This window comes from Candoia aspera, chromosome 1 (genome assembly GCF_035149785.1).
Source record: "Candoia aspera isolate rCanAsp1 chromosome 1, rCanAsp1.hap2, whole genome shotgun sequence".
NCBI classification, from domain to species: domain Eukaryota; kingdom Metazoa; phylum Chordata; class Lepidosauria; order Squamata; family Boidae; genus Candoia; species Candoia aspera.
Window position 1 is genome coordinate 248,373,144 of NC_086153.1, and position 27,128 is coordinate 248,400,271.

Consider the following 27,128-nt stretch of genomic DNA (forward strand, 5'->3'; position numbering starts at 1 on the left):
GGCTGGATGTTACATCAGTCTGGTTTGTCCTACATAGGTTGCTGGTAAAGACACGAGTCTTTTTGTAATGCCCTACTTATGAAAAGCTCTAGGATGGCTTTCCTCTTCCTTTTTTTTTTCTGTATATAATTATTAAGGATTTTTGTTACAATAGCAAAAACTCATACAAACTAAGAAAGCAAAAAGAAAAGAATAAAAAGTGCAAGAAAAAAGAAAAGAAAAAGAATATGATAAATTAAAAGAAAAGAAATATATAAAGAATGACTTCCAACCTTCATTACAACAAGTATAGAGAAAGGTAGCAACTCTTCATCTCTTCTGTAGGTTACAGATATCTCTTCATCCCATATCCCATCCCTTATCTATAAGCAAATCCATTAAACATCAACTTTTCAATCCTGCTGTCAGCAAAAAGTCTGTAAAGCATTGCCAGAGCTTTGCAAATAAATGTCTTATTTTAACTATGATCAAATAAACCAACTTTATATTACTTCCTTTTACTTATAATAGTTTTAATCTTTAGTTCATTCAAATATTGTCATAGGATTTGATTTCTCTTCAATTCTTCTTTATCCCATCACAAAGACTTCTTCAGGAGTTTAACAAGCCTCTTTTGTAGATACAAAAAAAATATTTTCCAGGTCATTCTCTTGGTTTGTCATTTGTATTTCCCTTTTAATTTTTAAAACTTCAGCCAGTTTCTTTTGTATATCCAATAAAGCATCCTTTTCCAAATCATTCTCTTGGCCTGTCATTTGTAGTTCCACTTTTGGCATTTTCTCTGTCTTATCAGACAAAATTTGCTCCACATCTGTCATTCTCTCATTGACATCTTTTGGACATAATTTATCCATAGAATCAGACATCATTACAATCCGCAGAATCCATAGAAGCAGACATCGAGCTGCAAAGAACACACAGGGCTTTGATTGCACAATTGTGTCCACCATCTTGAATTTTTTTGACCATATTTTGCAGCCACCCTTGGCATGGCTGCAAGCTTATCTGCTTTGCTCTGTGTTGCATTAAAAAAAACACATTTGGTTGCATTTCATGCTGCTGCCCTTCTGCTCTATGGGTTTGGTGTTTCCTCTTTACATGTTTTAGGCTATATCTGGTGCCTGCAGACACCACATGCACCACATCCTGCACAGTGATTCTATGGACGATGCAATAAACCACTACTGAGAAAAGGTATGTGTGTTTATTTTTACCTGAGAGGGGTTCCTCAGACTTGCTTTTATATTGGATTACAGTTAACATGCAGTTTGGAAATACGTTAACTGGACGTTTAAACAGCAAAGCATGTAATGGGATAGAACTGCCTCATCAGAATTAAAGAGAAACTTTTCAATGGGATATAAAGAGTGTCTCTGAAAATGTTTCTTCCTGGAAGATATACTGCTTTCTAGAGATAAAAAGTAAAATATGTGTAGCAGAATCCTAATAGAGAGTGACTTAAAATCATAGATGTTTTAGGGGTGTACCACTATAATTTTATAGATGCACCTTAGTCATGAAAGCTGGCCGGGTGACTTTGGGCCAGTCACTCTCAGCCCAACTCACCTCACAGGGCTGTTGTTGTAGGGAAAATAGGAAGAGGAAGGAGTATTAGGTATGTTTGCCACCTTGAGTTATTTGTAAAAATAATAAAGGTGGGATAATAAATAATTTTGAAAAAGCGGGCAGAGCTTCAATCACACTTATGGCCGCCATTGTTACGTTGTTAAAAATAACCTGATCCTGGACAATAACCCTGGATGTATAGCTTAGTAATTTGAACCCAGAAGTTATTTTTCCTCTTTGTTTTTTCCCCTGTAGAACAGTTAGCTGTTAAGTGATGAATTGAATCATTTATACACAAATTCTAGAGAAAGAAACAACCTGTTTTCCCCTCGGGAGATGCTTGGCTCTTAGTCTGTTTATGAAATAAAGATGCTTTAGTCTGTTTCTTTCATCTCTAGTCTAAAGAGGGAACAAAGTTCCCCTTTCAGTGATGATGCCATTTTTGTCTAAGAGAAAGTGACATTTGGCAGAAGCCTTGTGCTTGGTATTAGAGACTCTGATTTGAGCAGATCTGATGACCATATCAAAGAAGCATCAAGAGAGATCTCTTGGCCCCAAGACAGATCTCTCAAATGGGAACCCCAACAATGGAAGAGTTCAGGGGGCCAACTCCCTCCAGGCCATGGCAATTGCTGGTGGATAGGAGAAAGTGAAGAGAAGGGTCCCATGGCTGCTTCCTCCAACTACCATTGCGGCAGAATGCCTGAGTGCTGGGGGGGGGGGCAGATTGTGCAGGCAAAATGAGGAATGAAGTGCAGAGTGAGCTTTAAGAGCACACTTTGCCTGCAGAAATATGATCAGGGTTTTTTAATCCACAATTTGAGAACCCCTGCTTTAAAAAAGTATTTTTCCTGGGATCATACTGTACCTGTGGAAGGCAGCTATATGATCCCAAGAAAAGACACGGCTGCTTTAAGGCAACGCAGATTCTCTGAGTGCCAGGGGCCTCCCAGTCATGGCCCACGGAGCACACGCAACTCCCCATCATTTTTTGTGGCCTGCAATATTGTCTAAATCCTGAGGATGCTTCCCAGCCAGGCCAGCTAACTAAGCACCACAAGAAGTGCTCCAAGACAAGGGGCAGGTAGAGGAGGTGTATGGCCTTTTCACTTTGCCTTAACTGATGGGTCTTCTGGCAACCATGGGATTGGTTGGCTAGGCCACCCAGTTGGTGCCCCAAGGCCTCTTGAGCAGAACAGCACCCTCCAGGATATCCAGTGGCTCTCCTGCTCCTGAGGCAGTGCCAGGCTCTCAAGGCAGGGGTAGCAGGGCCGTGAAGCCTGGCCAGGGAAGATGGGCTGGAAGGCAGAGGCTGCCTGGCAGAGGGAGGAGGAGTCAGAAGCAGAGGAGAGGCGCTCGCTGCCAGGCCAGGAGTAGGAAAGAGAGCAACCAAACAAGCAGGGTCTCTCTGCTTGTTGAAGAAAGGAAGGAGAAGGCAAGGCGAAGAAAGGAATGAGAAGGGAAGGGAAGACAAAGCGAATGAGAAAGGGCTGGAGGAAAGCCCTCTCTGCTGAGCAAGGAGAGAAAAGAAAAAGAAAGCAGGATCTGGGCAGCTCTTACTGGGATAGGTCTCCAGATGATATGATCGTAGATAAGATCTTGAAAAAGATTACATTTTTTTTTAACCAGGTAAGAAAACCAAGTATTGGTGTTACATTTAATGAAAAAAACTGCCAGCCCAGTAGCCAAAATAAAATGTCTGGTGGTGATTGTTGTTGTTTTGGGGCGGGGGGGGGCAGCATTTGTTTAATAACCTTAGGTTTGAGCGAATATTGTGAGACTTATAACTCACTAGAGCATTTTGTAAATTAAGTCTCTAGTGCAGTGTTTCTCAAACTTGGCAACTTTAAGATGTATGGACTTTGACTCCCATGGCTGGCTGGGGAATTCTGGGAGTTGAAGTCCACACATCTTAAAGTTGCCAAGGTCGAGAAACACTGCACTAGAGACTTAATTTATAAAATGCTTCAATGTTACAACCCTCAGGTTAACTCGTCTTCAAGCAGCACTTACGATGATCTGACCTGGAGCATGTCTTCTCTGTGGGAGCTTGTGGGATGGGCAGATGTTCTTGGGAAAAGATGGTCCCTCAAGTAATCTGGTCCTATGCTATGTAGGGCTTTAAAGGTAATTACCAGCACCTTGAATTGCACCCTGAAGCCTATTGGAAGCCAGTACTGCTCACAGAGTAACAGGGTTTCATGGACATAACTAAATGTGCCAATAACTACTGGTGCTGCTGCATTCTGGACCAACTGAAGCTTCTAGATGGTCTTCAAGGGCAGCCTCATGTACAGTGTGTCGCAATAGTCCAATCAGGAGATGATTAAAGCATGAGTGACCATGAGCAGGGCCTCCCGGTCCAGGAATGGGCACAACTGGCACACAGCATATAGTTGCACAAAGGCCCTCCTGGCCACAGCTGCCACCTGCTCTTTGAGCAGGAACTGTGTGTCCAGGAGAACCCCGAGATTTTACTTCTTCTTTAGTGAAAACTTGACAGTAAGAATCATAAGTACTCCAAGAAAATAAAATAAGGAAATAAGGAGAGTGGTGGTGTCTGCTTCTGTGAGGGAGCGGGTGGTCCCTTCAGCCTTGAAGGAGGCTGTAGGGCACCCTCTTCTTAACAGTCCATCACTGGACCCAATGATCTTGGACAACTTCTGTTCAGTCTCCAACCTTCTTTGGGGGGGGGAGAGGGTGGTTGGGTTTCCACTCCAGAGGCCCTTGGAGGAAATGGATTATAGGGACCCATTTCAGTCAGGGTTCAGGCCAGGGTTCAGAACATTGGACATGCTATCAATATCCTGTGGCAGAGCTCGGATGGACGTGGTGCATCCATCCTGGTGCTCCTTAATATCCCAGCGGCTTTCAATACAGTTAATCAAGGTATCCTTTTGAATCACTTCAGAGGTTGAGTGGGAGACCATTCGGAAGCTACAGCTGGTCCAGAATGCAGTGATACAGGCAGTGATGGGTGTGTTGTCTTATGTTCCTGTGTTCCCAGCGTAACGGAAAATTCAGAAGAACAGAGCACAACACTGAAAAGAAATCAACCATTTATTCAACAATTGTTGGATCCCAACTTTACAAGAAAAAGGACCCCCAAACAATTGGAAAACAAAGATTTTTATAGAAGTTGAGGGCTGCAGGGTGGGAAATCCTAGGGATCTGATTTGTTGGCAACTTTGGGAGAAGCAAGGCAGGTCCTTGTCCATGTACGTAGGTAGAACTGCTCTTTCAGGAGTGGCAGCAGTGTTGGGGAAGACCATTGTTAAGGAGACCATTGTTAAGGAGATACACTGTACTGTGAATGAAGCTACTATTCTTTGGTTCAGATGGGATCTTTTAGCCCTTTGAGGTAGTCCAGACAAGAAGCACAACCAGGAGCATCAGCACTATCTTTATTGTAAGGTTACATAAGACAGAATCTTGCAAGACTGAAAGTATTTCTCCCCTCCTATTTATTCTCCAGAAAACTAGGGAGGGTCTCTTCTGAAACACTTCCCATGCTTTCTCCCCACCTGCAGACTGAGCTGCCTTTAGCCATTGCCTAGGCTGTGGGTCTCCATCCTCTCTCCCAAGGTCATTCCCACATACCATCACAGGATCACAGCAGGCTTTGTCTGGAGGCAGGGAGGGTCAATTTTGGGTCTGAAAGGATTAGGCAAAGAGAGGAGCTGGATTTGACCCTGGTCATGTCCAAAAGACAGGGAGGGGGTGCAAACTCCATGTGGTTTGTTGCATCAATTTTCTCCACCACAACCACTGTTTTGTAAACTGCACAGGTTACCAATTGGCTTTTGGGTGCAATTCAAGGTGCTGATTATCTAAAGCCCTTCATGGCATAAGGCCTGACTATCTGAGGGACTCCTTGTCTCCTATTATTTCTGCCTGTCTAGTGAGGTCAGGCAGAGTGGGTATGCCCAGGGTGCTGTCAATTAAACAGTGTCACCTTGCAGGACCCAGGAAGCATGCCTTCTCTGTTGCAGAGCCTGCCCTCTGGAATGACATCCCCCAGAGATTTGTATAGCTCCCACCCTAACAGAATTCAGAAAATCATTCAAAACCAGGTTGTTCTCCCAGTCCTTGGGATAGGGTGGTTGCAGTACCCCATGGCTTTGGGTTTTTATTGTTTGTGTGTAGTCTTCTGGTCAGTTGTGATTTTTTCCTATATATGTTGTTTTTCTCTTTTAATTGTTAGCCACCGGTTGTCATTAAGGAGTCAGGCAGCCTTGAAGCTGAACAAAAATAAATAATCTCACTTGTCCCTCTGGTGCTTCTTCCTATAGCTCTTGCCTTGTTCTCCTGGTTCATAGGAAACTAGGTTTCCTCCAGTTTTACTCCAAACATATAAACTGGTATGTCGTTTCCACAGAAAATACCATTTCTGGGATCAAGATTTGGCTCTGATACCTTCAATGGTGCAAAGAGCAGCTTCTTTCCCGTTGCAGATTGAACCGTCTGGAGAGTGGGAGTGGGAAGGAGACAGGCTCATTGCATTTATATATCTTCATTAATTTGGACACTGATTACAAGTTTCCACAAACAGGAAGCAAGTAATCCAGCCTCAATTATTTGCCAAAATGCTAGTTTCACATAATAGTGCAACACGTACGTGTAACTTCTAGCTAGTGAAAAAAGACATTGCAGGTGTGCACATTAGAAGCACTTAAAAAAAACATTCTAGAAGAATAAAAGCATAAGTCTGTTCTCATTTTTGCAGAAGCATCTTATCTCCATCTGGCCCCTTAGCAGTTGAATCACAAATGGCTTTTAAAACTCTTTCAAATTTAGGAAACAGTTATTTAGTTCGGAGGAGCTTGAAAAGTGGAAACTCAGCCTATATTTCTATTTTCTACTCTTTTCTTTCTGCAGAGCATCTGCTGCTACTGCAGGCTTTGTAAAACTGGGGAGAGGGTAAGCATTTTTACTATTCTTTTTGCAATGTAATTTTGATGGTAAAGGTAAGTAAAAATTGGGTAATTCCCCTTTAACCTTCAACATGCTGAAGAGATAAATGGTGAATCTCTATTTTTTCAGATGCTATTTAGCAATAAAAAAAAATATGAATTGGTTGCACATCTAACCTACATTTGTTCATTAGAATAAATAACACATCATCTATGTATGCAAGCTGGAAGTGGAGTTTGCTGTTTCTGTGCCATTCTCTTGGCAATCAACTTTCAATTCCTTTGACTCTCACTTTCTGAAAAGGGCAACAGTTAACCAAATGTTAGGAAAAATTTCTATCTGATCCCCCTATTTGTTTGGTTAGAAAACATAAAACTCAGCAAGCAGTTATGCCTTTAGTGTTTCCCATGTTATCACATCTGGTCTCTTTGGAAACAGGATGACTAAAAACCTTATGAAGAGCACTATTTTACATTTCTTCTAAATCATTTCTATCACTAGGGCCTTTGTCCTGAAATGTCACATTGCCAAGAATCAGAGCAATTTATGAAGCACTAGTATTAACTAAGTTATTAATATTACATTAATGTGGAAATCTGGGGCACTTCACATATTTCTCTTGACCACATGATCCTCACTGAAATGAAAGAAAGTTCTATGGAAGTGTTTGCTGAGTGCACTTAGAGTTGCCAAGTAACCTGGAGAAAAAAGTACTTTTGGTGTCCTTAATGGCAGCTAGATGTATCAATATCACCTGTGATGTCTTACAGTTTCAACCACTATTAAAGGTACTTAGGGGGCCAGGTTCCAAGTCTGGCAACTCAAATTTGTACCCCTTCTACCTAGGAAGAAGCAAAATGCCAAACAGCTAGCATTCTCACATTAATGAAATCACAGGCAAGAGTGGGCCTGTCCATCATCCATAAATATCATGAGAAATGCTGCATAATTGATTAACTTCAATTCAGGAATTCTCCACTCTACTGGAGGACCAACATTATTCCACTAGAACTGCCCAGACACTGGAAGACAATCCCACAACAGTGTGGCAAAATAAGTGTAGGCTACACATTGAACTTTTAAGTTTGCTGCTTGCAATACTTATAACCCTAACCCTAACCTATTAATAAAGTGATCCAGGCAGACTCAAAAAATGGACAGTTGCTTACATGAACAGCAAGTTGGCTAATAAAAGAATATTCAAACTGGTTATCATCAGTATTTTCCAGGCTGTAAACCTGATCAAATCTGGAAATAATGTAATTGAGTGATAAAGCAATTTGCTAATCCTGTGATCTTTATTTGGATGATATGATCAAAGGATTAAATACATTAGTTATATTGTTCACTTGTACAACTTTAATTTAAAAAAAAATTCAGAAGAGCTGATACATGTAAGTAAAAAACAGTTTTTAAAATATTTTGCATAATATCTTACAGAGCCTTAATCAGCGTTTGGCAACAAATAATACCAACAAACAGAAATGGAATACCAGCAAAGTAACATCTACTTTCCACATTCCAATTAAATCTTCCAATGATTACACTATTATGTATTAATGCTTCCCAGAAGGATTGATGAAAAATTGGTGGTGTATATTGTTGAGTTCCGTGTAGTCATGCCGGCCACATGACCACGGGAGTGTCTACGGACAAACTCTGGCTCTTCGGCTTTGAAACGGAGATGAGCACCACCCCCTAGAGTCAGACACGACTGGACTTAATGTCAAGAGAAACCTTTACCTTTACTTATATTGTTACCAAATATACCTTTATAGGTATAAAGGGAAACCTATACCTTTACCAAATATTGGTAAAGGTTTCAAGGGAAACCTTGAAGGTTTCAAGGGAAACCTATACCTTTACCAAATATTGTCCAGATTTGACTGTCCATGTAGAACTCTCTATTATATACTAAACCAGTGTTTCTCAGCCTTGGCCATTGAGATGTGTGGAATTCAACTCCCAGAATTCTCTAGCCAGCATCTTGAAGTGGCCAAGGTTGAGAAACATTGTACTAAACCTTTGCAAGCCACTTTGAATGGGGAGATCTTTTCCTGTTTTCCACCAGTGGTTTAATAGCAATGGATTGAAAGAGATGTATTGCTGTTTATAAAATAAAACAAGGGAACTGTAACTCATCTCCCTTGTTAGTAAGCTTAATAAAGGAACTGAGTACAATACAGCAGAAACAGAATCAGAGATAGTTCCAAATGCTTTGGACCAGAAATCCAAGATGATCGGGCAACTCTACTACATAAGGAATCATTAAGCTGATAGAGCAGGATTTATGCTCTTAGTCCCCCTGGAATAAAATTAATATATAAATATATAAACAATTTTTATTGCTACCTCTTTTAATTTTGCAGACATCTTTAAAAGTGGTACAGCCCATATTTCATCCCAACTTGTATAATAAGTAATTAAATTGAAGTCATATTCCCAGTGTTTTAGTGTTTTAGTCTCCTCCTTTGTGTGAAAAATATCTAGAGTAAATTTTTGATAACACATTCTTTGAGTTGGCTGATGAGGTAATGTTTAGCCTTTCAAAACAGAGTGAGTCATCTCTGTCTTTTACAGATAGATCTTCATGAAATGTAGCCAGAACATCCAAATATCTCCCATCTGCACAAGCATTTTACTATCTTTGACCCCCAGGCCCAACACCTTACTTTCTCCATGTCCCATTCTAATGCTATTTATCTGTTTGCTATTTCTTCAGAACTTGCAGGTTTTCCTCCTATAAATAAATTTCTGAGTCTATGAATTCCTTTAGACCCACAAGACATACTTGAAGCAAGGATGGTCAAAGATTAGAGAGGATAGGGATGGATCTGGTTAGCTCTCGAAGGCTTCCAAACGTCAAACATATATTCAAGAAAAATATTGTCTGACTGCAAAACTATAAATATGTTGAAATGGAAGAATGGAGCATCTTAAATGGTAGGCCTAGAACCTTATGTTCCTATTTTAACCCACAATATGTTGAATCCTCTATTCCAATAATTATCTTAGGTGAGCTGTCTGCTGATTAATTACTAGATCAGATGGCTGGAAGAGCATTCTATACATATGTAACATATGAATGGTACTAAAAAACAGTAACTGATGCAACAGGCATTTCCCATCAGTTAACCTAGAATCATAGAATTGAAAGCTCCAGGTGATGTTCAGGAAGCCATTAAGGACCTGGCTATTCTCCCAGGCTCTGGGGCAGAGTGAAGGTTGAACCCTGGCTGGATTGGGTGTGTGTGTGTTTTGTTACATGATGTTTTTGGGCCATTCGTTTTGTGTGTGTGTGTTTTGTACTTTTTCTTTTAATTGTAAGCTGCCCAGAGTCATTGGGAGTTGGGCGGCATATACATTTGTGTGTGTGTGTGTGTAAATAAATAAATCGTGGAGTTAGAAGACACTACAAGGATCATCTAGTCCAACCTTCTGCAATATGCAGGAAAGCCAATTAAACCATCCTTGAGAGGTAATAGTCCAGAACATGACAAATTATACTCTTACATACTGGCCTCACCCTGAAATTCACCATAATCTTTATCTCTGATATAATGAAAACCCTGTGTTTTTTTCTAAGATGAATCAGAGAGCATTTTAACAGTGAACCTGAAGAAAAAGCCTCAAAGATGTGACTGCAAGTAATTGCCAAGTGAAACCAGCAACATATATTAATTCTACGCTTCTGCACATGCACAGATACTTACTCTCATACACTTTTTTTTTAACATTACTCTGTTTTATTGACTAGGTAAAGGTTTCCCTTGACGTAAAGTCCAGTCGAATCCGACTCTAGGGGGCGGTGCTCATCTCCGTTTCTAAGCCTTGGAGCCGGCGTTGTCATAGACACTTCCGGGTCATGTGGCCAGCATGACGACTCGGAACGCCGTTACCTTCCCGCCGAAGCGGTACCTATTGATCTACTCACATTTGCATGTTTTCGAACTGCTAGGTGAGCAGGAGCTGGGATTAACAACGGGAGCTCACCCCGCCGTGCGGTTTCGAACCGCCGACCTTCCGATCGACAGCTCAGCGGTTTAACCCGCAGCGCCACCGCGTCCCTGTTTTATTGACTAAGGATTAAACAAAAGGTACTGTTTATTTAGAATTAAATTGGTACCACATGCTGCCCTCTTGTGGAAAACAAGGATAATAATGACTGAGATTATTATTCCCACGAGTCAAGAAATCAGCCCTTAGTTTAGAGACAGTTCTGTGGCATATAAAAAAGGAGCACACTTACAGTGTTGGGAAAATAATTAAGGAAGCTGTCGAATAATATGGATTGTTTTATGTAAGATTTTTTTCCTGCATAACATCATAATCTTATCCAGGCCATACAAATTTACTGAATTTTCTTTATTTAAATTATACTTTTAAAGGAAAATTTTAAAATATAAGCTTAACATATTTAAACAGCGAAATATCATATAATCAATACATACGGTATCATTGCCCACTTACATGGACAAGAAAATGATCCTCTCCCCCACCCTGACACACTTTTTATTCACCTAGCATGGGAATGTCTGAGAGCATAAATATTCAGTCTTTCTCCAGGGTACCCTGAATAAATGTTACTGTGCTTCCTATTTAATTGGCTACCTAGAATCTTGAGAAATAAACAATTCTGTACAGAAATTACTATTGTTCTCACTTTAAAATCACCTTGAAAGTCTACTGTACTGCTCCTGTTTAATGGACAAGCACAAGACTCACATCATTCTTTGGTTTGTTTTGAAATCACACTTTGAAAACCATACCATTCTTATATAACAGCAACATTTAAGCCTGTGTTGTCATCTTGGCATCTCCAAAATTCCAGAGCGGTATGAATGGACATTTCCAAAATGGTGGATCCACTGTTTTAAACTGCTGCCATCATGAATTCTTAAAAGCTGCTTTTTAAGAATGTCCACATCAGCTGTGATTACTTATTACTGCATCACTTCCAAGACAATTGTGCAACTTTTCTAAAATAGACGCTTATCCAGTGGATAATAAGAAAAAAGAAAAAACTCCATGAAATGAAATAATTATATTTTTAATTTAAAATATACACTTATACAATTGGCTTGTCAGTTTCCTCCAGACTGTCCTATAAAAAGAATATAAAACAAGCTTGTACAGTTAACAACTTCTTAAGTGTTCAAATATTTAATACACATTATTTGTAAGGTCTCAAAAATCTGGAGACTTTAGAGCGCAACAGTCGAATGAAAGACCTTGGAAACATTTCCCTAGATTCTTGTGCTGTATACTTAAAGTAATTCTGTGGGTGTGCCAAGACATCAAACAACGCCTTTATCAGCTTCTTATCCTGAAAGAGTAAGGTCAGTTTTTTTAATCATTTGATTACAACTTGAAGAAAACAGGGCAAAAGCACAATATTTAATGTAGTAACTATTAAAAACCAAAGTCAGAGAAGGCCTATTAACCAGGTAATGCACTACAGTATTTTTATTTATGTCAGATTTAGATCCTGCCTTTTGTATAGGAGCTCAAGTCAGTATGGATATAATCTCAGGGCATGTGAATAAAGATATTATTTTTGTTTTTTGCTCCAGGTAATAATGTATTTTTAATCAGCACTGCCTCAAGCAGCTATTCAAGTCAGGATTTGTTCCAGATAAAAAATATAATAATAATAGCAGATAGCTCTTCTTGTTAGGAAGATGTACCTACCTTCCTACCTAGGTACCCACTTCCCTCTGTCACAAGAATTTATTAATACCCTGCCAACTCATTTCAATTCACAGATCATGAAAAAGAGCGTAAATCTTTTGACTATGAAAAAGCTTAACTCATATTTTCTTTCAGGCAAGTTTATAAATAAGATTACCTTAAGAATCTCTTGGTGATTTTCTGATGCATAAAGTCTACCATCTCTGACTATATCTTCTATTAGCTCCTGATAATCCTCTATTCAGAACACACAAAACAACATTAATCTTGCTTATTTGTTAAAGAATCAAAAATACTCCATTTAGGTAACAGCAGAACATTTATTTTTGAAGTAAAGCAATTTAAAAGCATCCCAGGTTTTTTTTAATGTACAATCAAAATCAGAGGCTTGTTTTTCTGATCTGAAGATTTCATATATTCCAAAATAATTTCAATAGAAGAACTATATAAAAAAGACAGAAACCAAGTTTTCCATAGTAGATTTTTGATACTACTATGTTCAAATCATAAGCACTCTTACAAACTCTACTTAGTGCAACATTTCAAAAACTTTTCTTAAGAAAAAAAATATACTTACTATACTAAAAATATCCACCAACACTCTTGTCTTTGTATAATAAACAAAACCATTGCTCAATAGCATTTCTATTTTTATACCAAGCATGCGATTTTAGTTCTACCAATGTGTTTTCATTATGGGAATTAGATCAAACTCAGTTGCAAAGTTTTGAAACAAATGCTGTCTCCAAAAACTGAGATCAGAAAGTTGCCACTGATTACAGCAAAGCCAGATTTAGCTCTTTAAAGGAAGCAGATGTCAGGCATTTGGAGTTCATCATGCCCAAGCCAGATTTGTTTGGGGCTGGTCATTACCCTGAGGTAATTCCTTTTAACTTGGAATAACGGCCAGAGCTGCTAGTTCTCTTTGTGTCTGCCTGAAACACTGATTAGTCCCAAACTCAACTTCAAAGCAGAAAGTGTGAAACCACTGGAATATTAGAGAAAAGTCATTTCCCAGGGCAGAGTGAAAACTAATGATAGTTCTTCTTAAATCTAAAAATATAATCTGAGTTTCAATAGAGTAACCAAGGAATAGAAAATTCAGAGTGTCACACAGAATGTGTCTTGTAAAAAATGTGATACATGAAATACAAAAACCAATTAAACATTCAAGAGTGTTTCTGAAAACAGCTACAGTATCTGCCTTACTATCATGGCCCCAAATTCTTAACAATTTCTCTCATCAGGTACAGTTAAACCTACATCATTTTGAGATGTAGGAGAAATGATATATCCTGACATGACTGATTAGTAAGATGTGGCATGATTTTAGAAAGCCATCTGTCAAGTTAGACACATTTTTCTCATAAAAGTTCTTTATTAAATCCTTAAGCTGCAAAAATGCCATTACTGCCATTTTCTATCCAGGGATCCTAACTCCATACTATCAGATAAACAACATATACTTAACCCAAATAAATAGGAGATGATATGTCTATATTCCAGGTTAATCTCCACCAAGACTGGCTTTCGATCCATAAAGATCCAGCAACAGTTCAAACATCAAGTAACACAATGATTTATAGTATTTTCTAAACAATTGCATCATCATTGGATTCATATATTGTGCCAAGCCATGGTTAGCTCAACCATGGGTTTGTTGACTTAGCCATAAGCTGTAATTTACAAACTACAGTGACTGGGTTCACACTGTACAGTAGGCCAAATCAACAAATCACATTATGATTTAGCATGATGTGTGAATACAGAACGACAGTTTCACATACTGGAAAATTCAGGTGTTAAATAGTTGTTCTCTACCTATTCATCTTCTTGAGATCTTTCCTCCCTACCTTCTTCAAAGATGGAAGTGTAGAAATCTAAATAACAAAAATACAATGCCTACACTTAAATCTTCTTGAGTTTTAACAGTGGCTTACCATCATAGGTTACATAAGGGACCTGGAATCCTTTTGCACTATTTCCTTCATTAGATTTGAACTGGATCCACAGCTTTTTGGACCTGGAAGTGAAAGCTATAGGGCGTTCGTAGGTTTGGCAGGTTTCATATGTGGTCACAGAATTGGAGGAAGCTTCCAAACAAAATGTATAAAGGCAGATATTAGAGTCCTATTATGCTTTCTTTCCCATAAAGACCTACTATTGACCCAATACTAGTTTTCCTTGAAGATCTCATTCAGTTATCCTACTGCCAAAGTCTCTTCTAGTGAAAAACAGAAGGTGACTGCTTATCAGTAATCACAATGTTTACCTACTGAAGCCTGCTTCAGTATAGTGTTTTCCTGATACAGCCATGCTGCTGGCTATGGCAACTGAAAATTCTGGGACAATAGTCATAGTACAGTTATATGATGCCAGAATGGTGAAGGCTGTTCCTTATTCAAGAGGAGTTTGTTCTTCACTTCCATTACCACGTATACAATTTTTGTCACTGCTGCTCTCAGTGTAGTATGAAAGCAGGTTGGTGCATTTTAGGTTACTGTCAAGCTCTTCCCAACATTTACAGAATAGCAGTTCTGTGGGCTGTTGTGGAAAAAGATCTAGGAAAGTATCTCCAGTAAAACTAAAATATCATGTTTCACATCACATCGCTACACTGATGGGTAGCTACCCAGTTATACCTTGGTCATATCATTGGTCATTAATTTACTGACGTTCTTATTTATTTTTCAAGTTTCATCACCGCCCATCTCGCACCAAGCGACTCTGGCTGTGTTCTTGCTACTTCTTACTACTTACCACTTACTACCCTTATTACTACTTAATACTACTTATCACTACATGTTCGTACTGCTAAAACAAGCCAATGAAACACAGATTTCCAATATCCAACATGCTGCTTTCTTAACACTGCTCTTTTGTACTGTGTGTAATTACTTAAATTGTACAAAGAAGCTTTTCCCACCAACAAGGCATCAGTGCCTTTTATATATCCTTTTCCCATGAAAAGGATCTCTTATTTACCTATGCAGTGAGCTGAACTAATCTGAAGATATCAGCCCAAGGAAAATAAAACGCTAGAATTTCAAGACTATGGGTGCATGCTCCTTTGCTCACCTAAGCACTATGCGCAGGCCTATAGCCAAAGCGTGGCTCTTTTATGTCACTGTAGACCTGATACAACGCAGGGGCTACACCACCAGGAATTCGCTAGGCAAGCCGTTCTCTCTCAAATCCAGTGTCCCTTATCTGCAATATAACTTGTCCTCTCCAACTGGCGTCCTATTTACTGAGTACGTGTATTTGTCTGAAACCCTCATCAGACTTAAGACAACATAGCCGGAGCTAAATCTGCCTTGCAAGGCTTTTGTGAAAAAAATATAAGGCACATTACATGCTTTGAACACGGAATCAGCACAATCGTTACATCGGTAAGAAGAGATATAGCATGTAGCAAACTATGACCCTAGGAGAAATGCTTTTGCTTATTTCCAGTCATTGTTACCGCTACATAAGGTCTTCTATAGGCTGTGAAACACTCAATGCTTATAACAAATGAGCTTCTTATTTCCTTATAAAGGTATCTTTTAACACTGCAACGGCTGGCACAATAGTGTACCTTTAAAGTTATACTGTGCTGAATCTCCAGAAATATAAAGCGGGCTTCATACATGAATTATCATAGTGCTGTCTAAAATACAGGTAGTCCTCACTTAACAACCATTTGTTTAGTGACAGTTCAGACTTATGACAGTGCTTAAAAAAACTTATGACTGGTCCTCACATTCACAACCATCACAGCGTGCATTCATGTGATCACATTTTGGGCGCTTAGCATTTATGACCGTCGCAGCATCTCATGGTCACACAATCACCATTTTCGACCTTGTCAACCAGCTCCTAGCAAGCAAAATCAATGGGAAACCATGTGATTTGCTTAACGACCATATGGTTTGCTTAATACCTGAGGTGATTGGCTTAACAACCGCTGCAAAAAAGGGTCATAAAATTGGGTTGGATTCACTTAATGACCATTAGCGACTGAAATTCTGGTCCCAACTGTGGTTGTTAAGCAAGGACTACCTGTGCATTATTCCTCCTTTCTTCTGCCACCATAATATTAGAATGTTTGCAAAATCTGGTTGTCACTAGAAGCTGTGGTACTACATTTTAGAGCTGAATTTTATGAGACTGGCTTTGGCTCAGGCAGAAGGCTAATATGAAGAGCTACACCTAATAGAAATCCAGGAAAACAAAATCCACTTCATTTTAACTTACAACTTTTTCTCATCACCAAGTAGTCTCCACATTCATCTTCTATTGGTAAAAATATTTCTGGGACCACGATCAAAATACGGCGCTTAGGAGGTGGATTTATAGTCCAGGTACACTCAGTATTTGCAGGATAATTTCCAGGATAGTTTGGGGACTCAATGTATCCAGTAAACTCTCCAAGCTCACCACCACAATGTCTGTCTGAAAAAAGAAAGAGGAATCTATAATCTATGTTATGGCCTGAAAAAAAAAGGGTGGGAGGGTGGGAAGATGAGCAATGCCACCAAACTCATTGAACACTCTAAACCAAACAGCTTCAGCTTCTATACAGAAATCAAGCATATGGTTTCTTAAACAATTGTTAGTATCCAACTGCTTGCAATGATTCAAAATGAAGTATGTTCACCTATAACCCTATTTGTGGACCTGGCATCTTCCAAGTTTGACAAAGATGACATACACAGTCCTTCCACATGACTACTTTACTGCCCCATTTACACAAAATGTAATAGTCACATGGATTGTGCCAATGGCATCCTGGTAGCCATTATTCATAACTGATATTCATATCACTACAGGAAGTCCTCGACTTATGACCACAGCTGGGACCGGAACTTTGGTCGCTAAGTGAAGTGCTTGTTAAGAGAGGCATCATGTGACCACGCCCGATTTTATGACCTTTTTGCCATGGTTGTTAAGTGAATCACATGGTCATTAAGCAAATCCAGTTTCTCCCATTGATTTTGCTTGTTGGAAGACAGCTGCGAAGGTTGCAAATGGTGATCATGTGACCCTGGGATGCTGCAACCATTATAAATACATGCTGGTTGCCAAGTGCCAGAATTTTGATCACGTGGCTGCAGGGATGCTGTGACAGTCATAAGTGCAAGGCCCAGTTGTAACCTTTTTTTCAAAGCTAAAAGAATGGTCGTAAGTCGAGGACTACCTGTATGTTCTATCCCCTCACTGGAAGGGCAAAATCAACATGTTTGCCGATTACGCCAACTGACCAATGATTGTCTTTATTGCCTCCAAGCTGACCAAATATTGCCACCAATCCCTCATTTCACATTTTATTTATTTGTCTGGACTGACAACACTTTCTCCATCACAAAGACAAAAATAACTAGCTAATGGTTTCCTTCCTCTGATCTTCTCCATGCTTCACCCACACTCTCCATTCGTGGAGGCTGAGGAGAAACCTCAGTGACAGTATTGAGTATTAAAACTGCTGTGGTTGACTTGATAGATGACCTGCAATGAAAACTGGGTAAGAATGAAGCCCTGTTAAATCTCCTAGATCTTTTGGTACTTTCAGCACATTGATGTCATGAGTGCCGTTGAGCTGAAGTCATCAGCGCAATGGCACACATGACAATAGCAAGGAAATAGGTGAAGGGGCTCAAGATAAGTAGCCATCAACCCACAACGACTAACGGCCAACAAACAATAACTAAACGGATCACGGAGCACACCCAAGCCATCAGCGCCAATACATCGGAGATCGCCCAGCTGACAGCAATCACCAGAGGAATAGAAAACCTGATGATGGGCGACCCCGGAACCCCTCACCCACCGGCAGGGCAACGTATTGGACAAAGGGGGGTGACGTGACCGCGAGTGAGGGGGCGCTGACCGGCGCGGGGTATTTAAACCCCGCACCGGCGCGCTCCTGTCACTCTCAGCTTTTTTCTTCCGACGCTGTAACTGCGCTGTGAATAAATCAGAGCCTGATCCACGAACCAGTGTCTGAGTCTTATTCAGAGGCAGGCAGCGCATGACATAAAGCTGAGAGTCATAAACTCAGCCTCGCCGAGCCCCACCGGACGACAACGAGCCGCGGGAGGAGTAGACGGCGAGAAGACCAGCAAGATGAGGCCGGAGCGGCGCGGGCAAGGAGGGCGAGCCGCGCGGCAAGAGACAGAGGAGGACCGACCAAGGCCAGAGGCACCGCGGACTCCCGGAGCCATGGACGCCCACCCCACCCGACCCGAGCCTCAGCTCCAACCCCAAGGGGAGATGGCGACGGAGGCAACCCGACCGCGGGAGGGAGCAGCACGACTTCCGAAACCAGCGGAGGACCCCGCGCCCCACATCGCACCCCAGCAACGGGCGTGGAGCGACAGCCCAACGGCGGTCAACACGGAGGAGGACGATGGAGACACCCAGCAGACGGCGGAGGAAGCGGACCCGCGGCAGAGGGAGGAGGAACCCCGCCGGCAACCCACCCCCGAGGATGCGCCAGCGGAACCGGCCCCAGCGGCGGCGCGGGCTGTGGACGAGGAGGCACGAGCTGAACTCGCGGCCATGCGGGCTCAACTGACGGAACTCCGGACCATGCTCCAGTCGCTTATGCCCCCCGCGCCACCCAACGACGTCCCCGCACAGGCCCACACCCCGAGCGAAGCACCGAACCCCCACGGGCCAGCGGAGGGTCAGCAGACGGCACAGGCGGACGACACCACAGACCGGGAAGCGAGAGGCAGGGCCGCGCAAAACGCCCGGGCCCCAAAGGACTTCCCCATCTTCGATGGGACCCCCACGAAACTCTCGTTCTTTGTCACGAACGCTAGGGAGTTCATGGGGAGGCACGGACACTCCTACGACTCCGAGGCCGACAAGATCGCCGCCGTGGCGATCAAACTCCAAGACAGGGCGGCGGACTGGTACGTCCAACTGTACGAGTCCAGCTCCCCCGCCCTCGCCACCTTCCCTGCTTTCATCAATGAGATGAAAAACTACTTCGAAGACCCCCTAGCCAAAGTAAGGGCGAAAAGCGCACTCCAAAGACTTAAACAGGGCACACGCACGGTCCCTGACTACGCCCTGGAGTTCAAAGCCCTCGCGGGGAAGGTCAGCGACTGGTCCAAGACCACCCTGCTGGAAATGTTCAAAAGGGGGCTCAACCGCGACGTTCTCCAATGGGCCCTCTACCGCGACGACCCAGAAACGCTACACGGGTGGATCCACCTCGCGGGGAAAGCCGAACACGCGCACCGCACCTTCCTCATGACAACCACGGAAGACACAAACTATGCCGGAAAAAAGGTACCCGCACCACACGTGGGGATGGCCGGCCCCATATACCCAAAAAAGAAATTCAACCGGGAGCCCTGCGGGAGGTGTGGCAAATTAGGGCACAAGACGGTGGATTGCTTCGCCAACCGACCGCCGACCAGCGCGCCCAAACCCACCCCGAAAATTAGCCCCAAACCACTCAACCTGTGGCCGCCCCCTCACCGCCGAATGACCGTGGCCACAGCGACACCAGAGGAAGGCTTGGACGCTTACTGGGGGGAAGAGGATAACGCAGACCCCAAACAGCCGGCGGGAAAAGCTCCCCGCCTGCCCTGAAACGCGTGGCGAGGCAGGCGGTGGGACAGCAGCGCGGACCACCTCGACGGAACGACGAAAGCCCCGTAATAATGGCAGCAATCAAACTTTCTGCCGGCAACGGAGCCACCACGGCCGCGGCACTAGTGGACTCGGGGTGCTCAAAAAACCTCATCCACCCCGACCTAGTCGCCAAACTCGACCTCCGCTGCTTCCCCCTCCCCACGCCGCTGGCATTCCACCAGCTGGACGGCTCCACAGCGGGAGGGAAACCAGCCACGCTACAAACCGAGCCGGTCACCCTGCAAATGGGCACTCACACCGAGCGCACATCGTTCGTCGTCACGCACATCGGACGGCCCATTGCAGTCCTGGGGATGCCATGGCTCGCGACAAACAACCCGCGGATCAACTGGGAGACCCTCACCTTCACATTCGGCGACGGCGAGTATCGAGCACCAGTTCCAGTGGGCAGAACCAACCCCACTGTAGGACGAGCGGAGGCGACCACACAAGACAACGCCGCTACCATCGCAGACCTACCGGAACAATACGCCGACTTCTCCGAGGTCTTCGGAGAGGCAGAAGCTGACCAACTACCCCCCCACCGCAAGACGGATTGCCGGATCGACCTACTGCCCGACGTCCCCTTACCTAGACCAAAGATCTACTCGATGACCCCGAAGGAGATGGCAACCCTCCGGGAGTTCATCGATAAAAACCTTGACAGGGGATTCATAGAGCCAGCATGCTCACCGGTCGGAGCCCCCGTCTTATTCCGGGAGAAGAAAGACGGCACCCTACGGCTCTGCACCGACTACCGGGGCCTAAACGCGGCTTCCCTGTCCAACAAATACCCCTTACCCCTGGTGAAGGACATGCTCGCCCACCTGTCCACGGGCAAAGTCTTTTCCAAACTGGACCTTCGCGAGGCGTACTATCGCATCCGAATCAGGGAGGGGGACGAATGGAAGACGGCGTTCAACTGCCCCCTAGGCGCCTTCCAGTACAAAGTACTGGCCTTCGGACTCGCGGGGGCCCCTGGGGTGTTCATGCAGCTCATCAATGAGGTACTGCATGAACATCTGTTCAAAGGGGTCCTGGTCTACATCGACGACGTCCTCATTTACACAAAAACGCACGAGGAACATGTGACCCTAGTCAGGCAAGTCCTCGACAAGCTCAGAAGGGCGCAGCTCTATGCCAAGCCTACAAAGTGTGAGTTTCACAAAGAGCGCCTAGACTACCTGGGGTACCGAATCTCCGGGGACGGCATCGAAATGGACCCCGCAAAAGTCGAAGCGGTGCTAAACTGGGAGCGCCCCCGCAACAGACGCCAACTACAGAGCTTCCTCGGATTCGCGAATTTTTACAGGTCATTCGCCCGGGGGTTCGCAGAGATAGCCCTCCCCCTAACGGACCTCCTCAAAACCAAAGGGGTGGGGGACACCCGACGCGCCAAGAACCCAGGCACAGTGCTGAATTGGACTCCCGCGTGCCAGATCGCATTCAACAAGCTGAAAGCGCTGTTCACTACGGAGCCAATCCTCGCGCACCCGGACCCAGAACGGCCGTTCGTGGTCCAAGCCGACGCCTCAGACTTCTCCCTGGGAGCCATCCTGCTACAGAAAGACCCCACGGGACTCCTGAAACCATGCACCTACCTGTCAAGGAAGTTCTCCGAGACAGAAAGGCGATGGCACGTCTGGGAGAAAGAAGCCTTCGCGGTGAAATCAGCGCTAGAGACATGGCGACACCTACTCGAGGGAGCCACCCAGCCATTCGAAGTCTGGACTGACCACCGGAACCTCGAGGCCCTACGAACGCCTAGACGCCTTAGCCCAAAACAGGTCCGATGGGCCCAATTCTTCAGCCGCTTTAATTTCCAGCTGAAGTTCATGCCGGGCAAAAAGAACTTCCTGGCCGACGCCCTCTCCCGACTGCCCCAAGACGAAGAGCCCGCCCCAGACACCATTGGGACGGTCCTATCCGCCTCGCAACTGGGGATGGCCGTGACCACCAGAAGCGGCGCGCGGAGGCAGCTCGACTCTACGGCGCAGCCGACGGCGGGACAACCGGTGACCGGAAGAAACCAACCGCAACTACCAGGGGGAATGCGCACGGACCTCGCCGCCACCCTCAAAACCGACCCCTGGTTCCTGGCAAACCCCGACAAGGTAATGATGGCACAGGACCTGGCATGGGGGGAAGGCAGAATCTACGTCCCGGACTCGCAACGCCAGGCGATCTTGCATAGGTCACACGACGCCAAACAAGCGGGACACTTTGGGTTCCTCAAGACCCTACACCTAACACGGCGTCAATTCTGGTGGCCCGCGCTCAGGCGAGACGTAAAAGCCTACGTGGCGTCCTGCCCAACGTGCGCTAGGGCCAAACGGGCACCAGGCAAACCCGCGGGGCTATTACAACGGGTGGAAGAACCCTCCCGCCCATGGGAGGAAATCTCTATGGATTTTATGGTGGACCTCCCACCCAGCCAGAAGAAAACGGCCATTTGGGTGGTGAAGGACTACTTCTCAAAGCAGGCCCACTTCATCCCCTGCACGTCGGTCCCATCCTCACAACAGCTAGCCAAACTCTTCCTCATCCACGTGTACAGGCTACACGGATGTCCCGCACGTGTGGTGACCGACAGGGGCACACAGTTCACCTCCAAATTCTGGCGGGCCTTCCTAAAGCTGACGGGGACCCAACAGGCCCTATCTACGGCTTGGCACCCCCAGACGGACGGAGCCACAGAGGTTCTTAATGCCACCTTAGAGCAATTCATACGATCATATACTAACTACCACCAAGACGACTGGGCTGAACTGCTCCCGTTCGCCGAAGTCGCATACAACAACGCCGTCCACACGAGCACGGGGAAAACTCCGTTTGAAATAGTCTCGGGGCGCGACTTCGTCCCCATACCGGAGCTACCTCAACCCCCGGGACCCCAGGTAGACGCTAGCGACTGGGGACGGAAGATCGCGGAAGCATGGCCAGTAATCACGGCGGCGCTGAAGGATGCACAGGCAGCCTACAAAGAGCAGGCCGACAAGCACCGGCGCCAACAACCGACGTTCCAAGCGGGGGATATGGCCTGCCTATCCACCAAGTTCCTAAAGTCAACCCAACCCTCGAAAAAACTGGGGCCTAAGTACATCGGGCCGTTCCGAGTCACGCAAATAGTGAACCCGGTAGCAATACGCTTGGACCTGCCACACAACCTACGGAGACTCCACCCGGTGTTCCACACCAGCCTCCTGAAACCGGCAACCACCTCCCGATGGCACCCAAGCACGCCACAGCCCGCACCGCTGATGATCGACGGGCAACACCACTTCGAGATAAGGGACATTCTCGACTCCCGCAAGCAACGAGGAACTCTACACTATCTGGTCAGGTGGAAACACTTCCCCCACCCGGAATGGGTGGCGGCGCACAACGTTAACGCGCCTGACCTAACCAGAGCATTTCACCGGGCATACCCCGACAAGCCACAACCAAGGTCAGCAAGCCAAACCCCCCCCCGCAGGCCCCCCCCGCCTCCCGTGCCCCAAGGGAAAGGGCCCCCCCAAGCCCGCGACTTGGGTGGACCTCCCCCCCCCGGGACTCACTCCCCCCGCCCCGGGCCCACGAGGTGATGACAAGCGTTCGCCAGCACCCTCCCCCCGCCCCCCCGGCCGCGGGGGAGTGGCAAGCAAGTCAACAGGGCAACCTGGGGGCAACGCCCAGGAGATACAACAAAGGCGACGCACTTTAAATTGGAAAAAAAGAAGGGCCCTACCTGGAGCTGATAAGCACCCGACCAGCCACGCCTCTCTCCTCGCCGAACTGAGCCAAACAAACAGGGTGTGGCTGGAGCATGCGCACGCCAGGACGGGACCCGGGCATGCGCACCATGGACACACCCTGGGAAGGCACGTGGTAGAGGGAGGAGCAAAGGGAGGGGCGACAACTACTCCGGCCGGAATTTCAAAAAAAAAAAAAAAGTGTCGTTTGACAGCTCCACCGAGAAAAAAAAAAAAAAACCAGAAAACCGGGGGGGAGCACTATTCGGAAAGGGGGCAGTATGTCATGAGTGCCGTTGAGCTGAAGTCATCAGCGCAATGGCACACATGACAATAGCAAGGAAATAGGTGAAGGGGCTCAAGATAAGTAGCCATCAACCCACAACGACTAACGGCCAACAAACAATAACTAAACGGATCACGGAGCACACCCAAGCCATCAGCGCCAATACATCGGAGATCGCCCAGCTGACAGCAATCACCAGAGGAATAGAAAACCTGATGATGGGCGACCCCGGAACCCCTCACCCACCGGCAGGGCAACGTATTGGACAAAGGGGGGTGACGTGACCGCGAGTGAGGGGGCGCTGACCGGCGCGGGGTATTTAAACCCCGCACCGGCGCGCTCCTGTCACTCTCAGCTTTTTTCTTCCGACGCTGTAACTGTGCTGTGAATAAATCAGAGCCTGATCCACGAACCAGTGTCTGAGTCTTATTCAGAGGCAGGCAGCGCATGACAATTGACCATGGAATTGTTCTGGCCTGCTAAGTGGGATTAGGCTTTGGGGCACTGTTTAACAATGATTCTAGGCCTTCCTCTACGGCTATGTCCAGAAGGTAGTGCTGGAGGACTACTGTTCAACCCGCATGCTGCTGACTGATGTCAGCTCTCCAAGGTAGACCAGACTGGGAAACTAAAGTAATGCAGGCCAATTATAGGGTTACAATAACAGAATCTTGCAAGTCTGAATGTGCCCACCCACACTTTATGAGAACTAGGGAGGGTCTTGCCTAATTTGTTTTTTCAGGTTACAGTTTTGCCCTGGACTTAGGTTTCTTTTATCTGGCTGTTGTCTTGGTAGCAGCTCTTCCTCCTGTCCCTCAAAATCATTCCTTACACTTGGGGGTGTAAGGCTTTGGGTGGGATGTCTTTAGTACCCTGATGGTGCCCATCTCTGATGCTCTTTACTTCTTAACTCCAAGGAATAATTGGTTCCTTTCAATAATAGGCTGGGGGGTGGGGGGAGGAACAAGCTGAAATTACATCCAGACTTTGCGATATTAATTCTATACCAATGACTCCACATGGATTCCCAGTGATTTACATATATCAGTAAAACCATGAAAACCCACACTTCTATTAAGACTATAATAAATCTTTCTCATAGCAACCATTCCTGGCAACATTAGAGATCATATGTTCTTTGGAACATTCCATTTTAATCACCTTCCTAAAAGCTCTCAGGAAGGGTATCTTTTGAGCCTTCCTAGAAGGCTGCATAAGGATGGAGTATATGGTAAAAAAAAGTTTCTGAGCCTTCCTTCCCAGAGCTCACATAGAGGGAACTTTCAGCATCCCTAATCTAGACATATACACTGGATGGATCAGTTCCACTTGAAGCAGAAAGTCCCTAAGGTATCGAAGTGTAGAGCCATGTAGGCCTTTAAAGATAATGACTAGCATTTTGAATTGCATTCAGAAGTCAACCAAAGCACGCCTACAACACTGGCATTGTATGAATCTGGCAGTTCTCACCCAACAGTAAGCAGACTGCTGTATTCCATAGCAAATGCAGGTTTGGGATCATCTTCAAATGCAGCCCTCTGTCTTGCCAGGATTCAACTTCAGCCATACATGAGCCAAGATCTCTACAACATCTCTGGCTAGGCCTCAGTAGCCTGGTGGTACCCTACATAGGAGAACCTCTAGGTTGATCTCTCCTTCCCTACCATTATTGACTGGAACTACTCACTTAAGAAGAAACCAAACTACTTTTCTGTGCTGGCAAAAAGATAGCAAGCTGCATGCCTTCCACAGTCCAGAGATATGCAAACTCAGGTAGAACTTTTAGAGGACAAGAGCCCTGTCTACCTATATCTAAAGACAGCAACTGCAACATAGTCAAAGGCTTAGCCCAGGTTGAGACCAGGAATCCAATAGACAAGCAATAAATCCAAGGGACAAGACAAGAGACACGATGAGATGGAATCTAGAATTCAAAGCATGGTAAGGTAAACACAACAGAGCTGAGGCTTTTAAAGTTATTCTCAGCATTTTCTCTCAGGGAGGGAGGCCAGTAAATAAGCCAAGCTGCCACCACCCAAATGCACAGCCAAGGCACCATTGGAGTCTACTCTCCTGCTGGCCTGCTTTTTGGGCAGTCCATCTAAACTGCAGTGCTCAGCCCTCTGCTGTTGTATTGTTACAGCACGCCTCTTCTTGGGGCTGAGGGGGTAAATTTCAGAGTCTCAGAGGCTATCAGTGGGTGCAGGCAGGGAGCCCTGGGGGCTTGCTGGATCTGTCTCAGCCAGAGATGAGCTGCTGGAATCACTCCATCCAGGACTATTATGCCTAGATGCCTCTGTCACTACTTTTTCCTCCTCATCAGAAGACAAGTCCAGAAGGTCAATACAACTACTTTATCCCCAACTTTTCCCAATCTTTGCAGATGGTCCAGAATAATATCATGGTCAATGGTACTGTGAAACCTTTTGGGACTGACAAACTCAGGAAGCAAGAACCACTTGGATTTCTGGAAAGGTCATTATTGATAGTACGGTAATATAACAGAATTTTTCAGAATTTTTCTTTAACAGAAGCAATTTTATGGATCAATTTATACCTATCATAATTAAGGTGGAGTTACTCTGAATCCTTTTCTCACACTTTCCCCCTTTCCTGGACTCAAGAATCTCTTCCATAAGGGGCTGTCCCTCCTCCATGTTCCCTTGGTCTGTTAGACATTCCATCACAGTCCTGAAAGTCATTGAGAAGTATAAAAGAACCAGGAGGTACTACCCCCACTGCCTAGGCCATCAACCCCAGCTAAGGCCATCAACCAGCCAATGGGTATTTTTTCTCAAATCTAATCAGCTCAGAAAAGGTTGCAGTTATAATTGTGTGAATCAGCCTCTGTCTGCAAATCCAGTAACAGCTGAGGATAAAAGTGCACCCTCAGACTTCAAAACTGCTCTTTCAGAGGTAGTATAACTCCAACCTAAGCAGGATGAATACCTTACTCATGTGGCAAAATTAAGTTCTGCTTGCTGCAATGCAGTCCATGGGAGGTTACCGTCTAAAAATAACTGGTGTAAGATATAGGGATCATATGATAAAAGATTTGCACAGAATGCCATTTTTAATTGGGCACAATTTAAGGAGTTAGCATTCACTTTAAAGACCAAAAAGTCTTACAGCTTGACTATCTAAGCAACCCTTTCTCCCATTAGGAATGTGTCCAGCTGCTAATATCTGGAAATGGTTTGTGCTGTCAGGGGCCAATCTTTCTGGGATGGCAGAGAGCCTCCTCTTGTGTTGTTCTTCAGTTATGGAGCACACTTTCTTGGAAGTCGAGTTTGGCTCCCACGTGTTCA

The 27,128-nt window shown here is 44.9% G+C and overlaps 1 protein-coding gene across 1 annotated transcript in view; it reads right to left on the reverse strand.

The window, feature by feature from the left end:
• Window positions 1-10,826: 10,826 nt before the first annotated feature.
• Window positions 10,827-27,128, reverse strand: part of SCUBE2 (signal peptide, CUB domain and EGF like domain containing 2) — a 70,759-nt gene continuing 54,457 nt past the window's right edge. Inside the window, exons 20-23 of the mRNA XM_063289433.1 lie at window positions 16,411-16,608; window positions 14,112-14,264; window positions 12,329-12,408; window positions 10,827-11,806 (exon numbers count right to left, since the gene is read on the reverse strand). Coding sequence (XP_063145503.1) covers window positions 11,654-11,806; window positions 12,329-12,408; window positions 14,112-14,264; window positions 16,411-16,608 — 584 coding nt within the window. The 3' untranslated portion in view covers window positions 10,827-11,653. The remainder of the gene's footprint in view (window positions 11,807-12,328; window positions 12,409-14,111; window positions 14,265-16,410; window positions 16,609-27,128) is intronic.